The sequence below is a fragment of the Meleagris gallopavo genome, chromosome 14 (genome assembly GCF_000146605.3).
Source record: "Meleagris gallopavo isolate NT-WF06-2002-E0010 breed Aviagen turkey brand Nicholas breeding stock chromosome 14, Turkey_5.1, whole genome shotgun sequence".
Taxonomy (NCBI): domain Eukaryota; kingdom Metazoa; phylum Chordata; class Aves; order Galliformes; family Phasianidae; genus Meleagris; species Meleagris gallopavo.
In genome coordinates this window covers 5,869,590-5,878,912 of record NC_015024.2, presented here as the reverse complement: position 1 = coordinate 5,878,912, position 9,323 = coordinate 5,869,590, and the positions used below count along the sequence as shown (strand labels likewise).

The 9,323-nt window shown below is 39.4% G+C and overlaps 1 protein-coding gene across 1 annotated transcript; it reads left to right on the top strand.

Annotated features, from left to right (window-relative positions):
- Nucleotides 1-404: 404 nt before the first annotated feature.
- On the top strand, nt 405-8,118 carry LOC116217158. The gene is made up of 3 exons (XM_031555506.1): nt 405-497; nt 7,080-7,569; nt 7,803-8,118. Exons 1-3 carry the CDS (start codon nt 405-407, stop codon nt 7,862-7,864), a joined length of 645 nt encoding a protein of 214 aa, XP_031411366.1. The 3' UTR covers nt 7,865-8,118.
- The last annotated feature ends 1,205 nt before the right edge of the window (nt 8,119-9,323 follow it).

Here is a 9,323-nt window from a genome sequence, read left to right as displayed (position 1 = left end):
AAGACAAGTAAAATTTGGCTTATCGCATGCAAAATCTTCAGTAATAAGAATGCAAACTTCTCCAAAGCCTGTGAAATCTAACACAAGACAGCTCCAGCCCAAAGAACTGATGAGATTCTTTTACTCTAATGTATTGCGTTACTTCTTTATTGGCTGACACGTACTATAAAGAGTTTTAGGAAAGGGTCACATGAAGAATTAAAGGAGCAGCTTGCACCTCCACGATTTTTCATTTATGCAGTCATTGGACCAAATATATCTCTGGATCCAAGCATTTACATTCAAAGATATTAAAGCACAGATATATTTCTCCTTTATACTCTGACAGACAACATAAGCAAGTTATACAAGTTTTTGACTGTTTAATCTAAATTTACATTTTGAAGTCTGTCCCAGCATTCACAATGGAGAAAGTATCAGCATTGTTCTCTTCTGCTGCTAATGGGAAAAATTTTCAGCCTCTGGAACTGCAGGAGCAAAGCTGCCAGTTTTTTGGCGTGAGTTTTACACTGCAAACACAAGCTGCACATAACTGCACTGAGGACAAAATGGCAGAGCTGGAAAGAAGAGAGAGGTTCACTACCTGACTGAATGTAAGCATCTCTTTATACGGCTGCACCTTTGCACAAACACATGAAACTCCACAAATGTAACTGTGTGTTTCATGCAGACCTTTTCTTTGAGAAAGCATGTAAAAACAAATGTGTGTATATATGTATGTGTGTGTATGTATGTGTAAGACAGTGAGTAAAACATGAAATAACTCTTTCATATCTCTTGAAATCATTTCCACTCATTCATCACCGGTGACGAAGGAACAGATCCTTGTAGAGCAATTCCTAAGTAAAACCGTATTATCTACCGCTTACGTGCAATGAAACGGACAGGCTGGATTTAGAAGGAGCTCTGTTTCATGCACACAAAGCACTCTCATGCAATGCTGCTAAATACTAGCGTCTGCTTTAAGAGTGTACAGTTTGGCTGCAAAACCAGGAGGCAGAAAACTAAAACATTCTCCTTTCTAAGTATCACTGGCAAAGTTTCTGCTTTACCTTAATTTGCAGTTACATCAAGTGTAAGCAGGCAATATACTCTATCTCCCATTGCCTGTAAGAAGTGTTTATGGTATAGGAGAGTCCAATGCCACATACTATGCATTTTGCAAATGGAATTTTAAATGTGTGCCACCTGACAAGAGTGCACATATATGGATTGAACACTGATTATGTTATCCTCGTAAAGATATCTGCCCTAGAATTCTGCCCAATTCTAACAATTGTTTAGAAAGGCTTTAAATCAGCCTACTTCTCCTTGTCATTAACTTAATGACATTTTAAATGACATTTTTATCTCCACTGGAAGAAAGATTCTAATTTCTGCAATGGTCTTTGAAAGACCAGATCAATTATTCACCGACCACATAAACACCACAAATACTATAAATGAAAATACCCTCTTCACTTTGCTTTCAATCTGTGCTTGTTGGAAGAACAAGCGTATTTGTGAAGGTAACATCTGTCTCCTTTTAAAATCAGATATTTTACTTCTCAGCCCAAGGTTCTGATGCCACATGAGCTATTTATTTTCACACTCGTTCTCATAATCAAAAAAATGCTTTGTGGTGGTTCTATTGACTCACATTCAGCTGAAGCCAAATAATCACAAGACGTATGTTCAAGTGACAAATATCTATCTATGTGAAGAATGAATTAAACCCCAGTCTGAGGCTGATTCCATGAATGGAATTCACACCTGATGTGCAAATACTGCAGCACTGTCACAACATTCACTTGCAAACTGGAAAATACTTCACATTTACTCCAAAATTTCATATAGAAACACCTGCTCTCATTTAAGAGAAGAAAAAAAAACCTCAAACTGGGATCTCTTGCAGTGCTGCACATAGCTAATAAAGCAGAAATATTTAAGAAATAAGTTATGAAAAGCAAAACTTTTTGCAAGTACATACACCTGGGCACACAAAGGTTTCTGTGATGAGCTGAGTGAACATTAATTGAGTCTCCTGCTTTGTAACCACACAGTTCCCTTCTGTTTTAGCCTTTATGTTTACATATACATACAAACTGGTTCTGAGATACCTCTAGACTTCACAAAGTTAACAAAATCCCCATAGAAGTGAATTCTTTATGGTTTTTCTGGACAAACATGAGAGCAAATTGGACGTATTTCTTCCCCATATGAATACTTCATAGGGAAGCATTCCGTCATTCATCTCTGTACAAGTGACGGTTTGTCTTACACCACTCCTCACCTCTGCACAAATTTTGTTATTTCACCCTGGCCTGAGAACCTCAATGAAGCCAGTGGAGTTGAAATCCTGACAGAAGGCAGACAATTCTTGCATTTCTCTTGAAGATCCTAAACTAAGCATTACATATAACAGAGCTATAGACGTTAACATATTAGTATAGCTGGCTGTTGCATTTGCCAAAGAGTTGGACAGATTACAAGAAATCTTGATTAAGGTAGATCAAAATGATTAGGTGTGAAGCGTCCAGTGAGCATTTACTTGATAAAGTGCAGTAAGTAGTTAAATTGTGGAATTTCAGAGCAAAAATATCACATCAGGAGTCAATCGTTGAGTGGAATTTTAAACAGTCGCTGCTTAAAATATGACCGAGTTTCACTTAGACTTTTGCTCAGTACGGTGAACAAGAATTATAAAAGCCCTACAAACAAAAACCTCCAAAACACAGAACTCTCAGTTCGCTGAATAATTAAAAGACTCAGTTAATAGCTGGAATACATTTAAGGTCAGGATTATTACCCTACATGGAAACAAACTTTGGGCAACACACTCCCAAGACTTTGAGTGGCAGCTGCTGCGTGCACATCAGGTCTCCTCCCTTCAGCACAGCTCTGTCCTGGGGTTTGGTGTCTCATCATTCTCATTCTGCCGACAGCACTCAGCAGTGACAAGACAGTCTGCCACAGGAAGAAATTGCTTGATGGGTTTTCCCTCATTCCTATTTTACAAACTGCCTCAGGTGCACAGATGGATACGTGGGAATGTCTGGCTGTACAAGCGTTCTTTTTTGTCTCTTTAATACAAGGATTGCTGATTGTAACAGTGACAAAACAAACTAAACCAAAACACTTTGGGTTGTACATTACAGGGGAGGTTCTGATGCCCCCAAAACTTATGTTTTCCCATGGTGAGAAGAATTGAGTTTTCACAGCTATTTTGTATTTCACATTCAAAGAAAAAATGTTCTTGGAATATTCTCTGAGGAAGAAAAAGATGACCTTGCAGTAAATGACTCACTCAGAACCTTTAATGCTCTGACTTTTAAGTTCAGACCTATGCTATGCCTCCTGTGGTTCACATGACCTGCTTGCACAGCCTTTATACCTCGAGGTAATTATCTGTTTCTTTATTTTCATCTCTGGAAAACATGCAACAAACAAACAAACAAACTTACACCAAGACTTCCATCAATTTATCTTTCTTTGTTCTTTGAATTTATGTTGTGATAAGAAGCATCTATTTTAGAGTCCTTAATGAAAATCACAGGAAGTAAACTTGAACAGAGCCATAGACACTGATAAGTAGAGGATCACTATGATGATCTTTTTTGATTTCCTGTAAACTTACTTTTCACAGAACTTCAGCTAACACCTCCATAGCCCGAACACAACATTTATCTATTAAGCATCTTTAATAGAAATGTACAGTACAGGAATTCCAAACGAAGTAATCTTTGCATATACACAGACAATGGAGATCTGCAGTAGTCACTTAGGACAAAATTCAGTCTTTGAAAAGGGGAAAGAATTGAGACCCACACTAAACACAATGTACAATTCTCCATTCTCTAGGACGAGAGCTTTTCCCCAGCCTACTCTGCTTTCTCATTCCTCATTGCGTTTTATTTTTCCCATGTTCAGATTAATCTGGTTCCTGTTACAACTTCTCTGAATAAAAAATATCAAGTCGCAGTTTATAAATAGGTGTGGCAAAAAGGAAAGCTTTCCTGGGAAATAGGGAATATGAGCACAGCATGACGGCAAGCTCTGTAAACAGAAACTTGTTTATGTCAATTAGAATTTTAGTTCTTTTTCCCCACCTACATAACTAACCGAAAAAGATCCCATGCACCAACAACTGTGATTTTTATCTAACATCACCAGAAATTACCGATGTCTGCGCATTCAGCTGGGAGATGTGAATTTGTCTGCTATGCGTTTGAGAAAGAGCTTCTGCTTAATGTTGATCCAAAGCTGCTTCACACATAAAGCAGAGCATCCATGCAGAGATCAAAACACATCCATCCTCATTCCTGTTGTCACATTCCCACGTGGGAACCTCCTGCACATTCCTGTGCCAGCAGTACCTCGACTCACATGTCAGCTTGCAGAGCCCCGGCTCCTGGTTCCAGAGCTGCAAGGGATGCTGACACCCACAGCATGGCAATGGGCTCCATCTCAACCTCTGAGAAATCCAGCCTCTAAAACATAACTTCCCTCCATGCTGGCTCATCAGTAAGCACGTCACCTGAATTATTACTCAGATTAGCTGAGGATCGCGTATCTCAGGGACAGGCAAGGAGATAAGCCTTATCAGATCAGCTAAGTGATGTTTATACAGTAGCACTGGAAAAGTCTTTGGTAACCCGTGCAGCATACTGTGCTGCTGGGCACAACCAAGTGCATCACAGTTCTACGTGCACAGACAGGGGTGATTTAACACTTCCAGTATTCCAACTGAATAATTTCAAAGAGTTTTATTAAACTCATGCAACTCAACTTTTGCAGCAGCTGCGCTTTAGGCTTGCATTGGGGTAGCAGAAAAGGGGAAGCTCATACCTATGAAATGGAGGAAACACAGCACTGTAATTGATACATTGTCTAACAGGGAACTAATGTAAATCTTTCAGCAAAGGGGAAATATGCTTTGAATGTTTACTCTGGGTGATAAGGCCCCCTGATACATTCTGAACCTGCTCAGCTCTGTAAAGAATTTGCCATGAAAGCTTGTGAGCATTAGTGTAATGAGTGGTCAAAAAAGGCTGGACTGCCAGACCTATTTGCAAATATAAAATACATAGCTGGGCAATGTGCTAAATGGAGCCTTTAACTTTGAGACTAATATTTCCTAATGTTTATCTAAGAGCCCACAGTGATGGGAATTGCTGAGTATAGGTATCATGTTATTCTTATTAATGGGAATGAAGAATAACACAAAAGAAGTTAAGCAATTGTTGAGCTTACTCCAACAGAATCTAATCCAATTTCCATTTTAGCAAGAAATTGAGTTTTGTAACACTCAGATACATTGTCTTCAAAAATCTAAGTGCAAGCTTCTGTATATTTTAAATTTCGTGAAAAATGTAAAATGGAAAGATTTCATTTTCAGATTTTTTTTTCCTTAAAATATTAAATTAAACATCAACATTTGAAACATTTTTATTCAGATTTTTCTATCCATGAGAAGCTTGTGTTTTACTCACTTATGGTTGAGAGCAGCACTGTTTAAATTAAATGCTCGAAACGAGAATCTCAAGTCAGTGGAAAGACTTGTGCTAGCTCCTATGGCACTGGATCAAACTTTCATTCAGAAAACATTTTTCTCCACCAACATACTTAAGCTGTTAAAATTAAAATGCAATTTAAGCAATTACGTAAATAAGAGTAACAAATGTTTCTTTTCCTAAGTGCAAGCAGGTGTAGAGCACCATCAAGGTTACACTGCAAGATCCAGGGCCCTCCCTAAAATCAGCAGCGCCAGAAGAGACCAAGACAAAAGTAACAAAACATTACCAACCTTAAACAAGATTAGTCCCGTTTACATCCTGTTGTGCAAACAGATCTACAGCATCAGCTGTTTGAACTATGCCCGCTGTTATTACAAGCCAATGTTAACACAAATATTCATGTTACTTCACGAGCACAACCCAAAGAAATAAGCAACATGCATACATTTAAACAACGCAGCTGGGATGCTTTGCTTGCACGATCGATCAATTGAGCAAGTAATTATATTTAAAAGAAACCCGAGCTCATCTACCCATTGATTTAAAGTACAACGTTTAGTACGCACTACTGTTATAAAGTACTACCTTCAGTGGAAACACACTGAGGTTTTCCACAAAAATCTGATTCAAATATACAAGGAAGTTGCAGAATTTCTTTGAAAGCACTTTAAATGGCAGATGCTTTTCACTCTTATGCCTCTAGAACCTCGCTCAGCCCTTCATGCTCAGATTTCTGCCTTTGCTGATGGTATGGAGTCCCAATTTAAGCGGGCAGAAAATTCTCTCCATTCTTTATAACGTTTCTGAAAATAAGGATTTCCAATGGGACACACAGCTACGGCAGTTCAGCAGCTACGCTTGACACACAATGCATGGAAGTTAGAGAACACATTACTTATTAGTAAGAACCTCTCAATTACTACAACAGTTGCATTTTCCAAACACTCAATATTTACCCATGCTGTCAATACAAATCTGCAGCGTACTCATTAGGAAGATTTTCTGTAGTTAACCAGAAAGTGAGAGGCTCAGCTGGTGCGAATAGACTGTGAGCTACAGCTAAGGATCGGAGCATGGAGCTCTGTATCATCTCAGGAAAGTGCTTTTGTGGTTTCTAAGGGTTTCTCTTTGAAACAACTTCTTCACTTTCACCCCTGCTGGGTGGTGCTTTGTTATTCTGTGTGGGTAAATGTTGTCACTGAATGCTTCAAATCTCTTTTTTGTACGCGTTCTTTTTCCTTGATTCCTACACTTAGCTATGAAATAAAACTGAATATAAGATCAGAAGGCAGCAAAATTAGTATGGAAGGATATAACTGTAAACTTGCTCTTGCTTCTTTTTGTGCATACTTATCTGCCATTGATGTTATCACATTTAAACTTTTTAAATTCTTATTATGATCCTCCATGGGATTCTTTCATAGAGACACATCTTGCTACCAGAAATCACTGTGATGTGCAGAGGTAAAGTTTGCTACTTTGCACTGCTAATGCTGCGTTTTGAGCCGCCTCCTTCTCACACCAATTATGTGCTCCAAAGTCCTACTACTGGAGACAAAACATTATTGAGAGAAACAGCACTAGTGCTCCTTTCTCAAGGAGCAGCTGACAAGACACGAAGCATTAAATAAAAGGACAGAAAGGCACGGTGAGAAACACAGAGAGGATTCAACACTGATTTCAGTGCAAGAAAACAAGCACGCTAACACTTCTTTGGTTGCTTTAGGAGATTTTGGAAACAGTAAAAAGAAGAAAATCGCGTGCAGCTCATTTTCTAGAGAAATCTGCTTCAGAACGGATTACCACAGGGCAGCCCCGGCGCCTTCCCGCCACAGCCTGCAGCGCACGGCCGGCCCGCCAGAGGGCAGCACAGCGCAGCGCCCCGCATCGCCACCGCTCGGGGTTAGCAGCGAGCAGCGGGCCGCGTTCCGCGGTCTCATCAGCGCGGTCTGCGCCGCGAGCGAGCCGCTGATTTACATGCAAAGTGTTACAGCAAGAGCTATAAAGGAAAGGCTCATGGACTGCGCGCACTGTTATATGTCAGCCTTCAAACGCGTTCTGCGTTGCAGTTTGTGTAAGTAATCACCTTATTTCTGTCTTTACGGCTGAAATTGAGCTTGGCATTACAGCTATGCATGCAAACTTTTCAGAGCAACATTTTATCGGTACTAAAACTACCTTTCTAAAATCATTCAGTGTTAAAAATACGCATGTTGCATGGACTAGCTGTTCCCTAAATATGCATTGCATTGGTTTTTTTTGTTTTTATGTTTTTTTTTTAATTACTTGTATTTGACGTACCTACAGGGCACATTTCACTTCTGTCTGCTGAGCAGCCCTGCAGCTCCAAGGCAAACAACACTTTGTAAGGACCTTCCTGGGGACTGGAGCTGGGAGACTGCAGCAGCACTTGGTGATGAACACGCGGAGCTGTAGAGAACTTTGAGAAGTGGCTACAAAGCACAGGAAGCTCAACAGAAAGACACACTCATTTCAACAGCCTTCAGCTTAAATCCGTGTGAATTATTATAATCCACATACCAGAAACTGTAATTAGCTACTCTATTTGATTTGTCCTTTTTTTTCCCAGCCATATAAAAACACATAAAATGAAATAAAAAAAAAAAAAGGAATACTAGAATCTATATATCTTACATATATTCATGGGAGCATTTTCTGAGAATTAATGTTTTTGTACACAACTAGCAAAAACCAGTACCTGCTAGTACAGCTCTACTTACAAAGAATTCTATACTTTAAAAAATAATGGGAAGATATTCCAAGTGCTGACTAGGAACTTGCACAGCACTCATCCTAAGATTAATGGAAAGCACACTGAAAAATCCACAAATCACCTGGAAAACATATCCTGAGAAGCAAGCCAATACTTGCTAAGGGACTTATTTTCCTTGCTTTTGAACAGGGAAATCCATTGGTATTAGGGGTACTGCTAATCCTAAGGAAGGATAATAAAATCGACTTCTTCCTTCAAATGTGAGAACTTTTGAGAACCTTCAAAGCAATTTTTCATTCTCTGAATTTGTTCCTAACATTAGGGACTGCAGAAACATTCAGTGCTGGATAAGTCTTCTCAGTGTATTCAAAGCAATATTGGATGCAATGTAAAAAGCGGTTTGGCCTTTTAAGAAAACCATCAGTTCAAAGTATTTTCAGCATAATCCAGGACACTAAATCACTAGTTAAATAGAAACATTTACTGACAGCTTGAGTACAAATGTTTTATTGTGAAGAGCAACGAATATAATGACCAGAGCTGTAGCCTCTTGGTCTGGCTAAACAAGCTGGTGGCGTTGGTGGGTACAGAGGATTAAAATGTCATTGCCAGGCCTAAGCTGGCAAGCTACAAGGAAAACAGGAAGAGTGCCCAGCAGGCCTATTAAAGCTTTAGAAGGATTTTCATAATTTGTGTCAGTGTAACTCTAACTGAGATAGCATTATTTTCTCTATAGAAAGCAAACAGTTCATTAAAGACAATAAAGCTGTTTCTAAAGTTTAACAAACTGGAAGACAAGCTGCTCCCAAACTGATAGACTATCTTGGTGCTTGCTGAAACCAGGCCTAAATGCAAAGGTTTCCATGGGATATGTCTACACTGCAACAAATACAAGCTTGCTTTCATCGAGAGCGAAATCAGCTTTAATTTTATTTGTTCCAGTACCCGTAGCAGTGTCAGTGCAGAAGCACACATGAGCTGGACATCTATATACCCTGTGTGTGAAGTCCACACCAAACCCTGCAGCAGTGACACAGCCACTCGGTTGGGTCAGATGAACTACTGAGCAACACAGACCAGAAGTGCGCCATTAG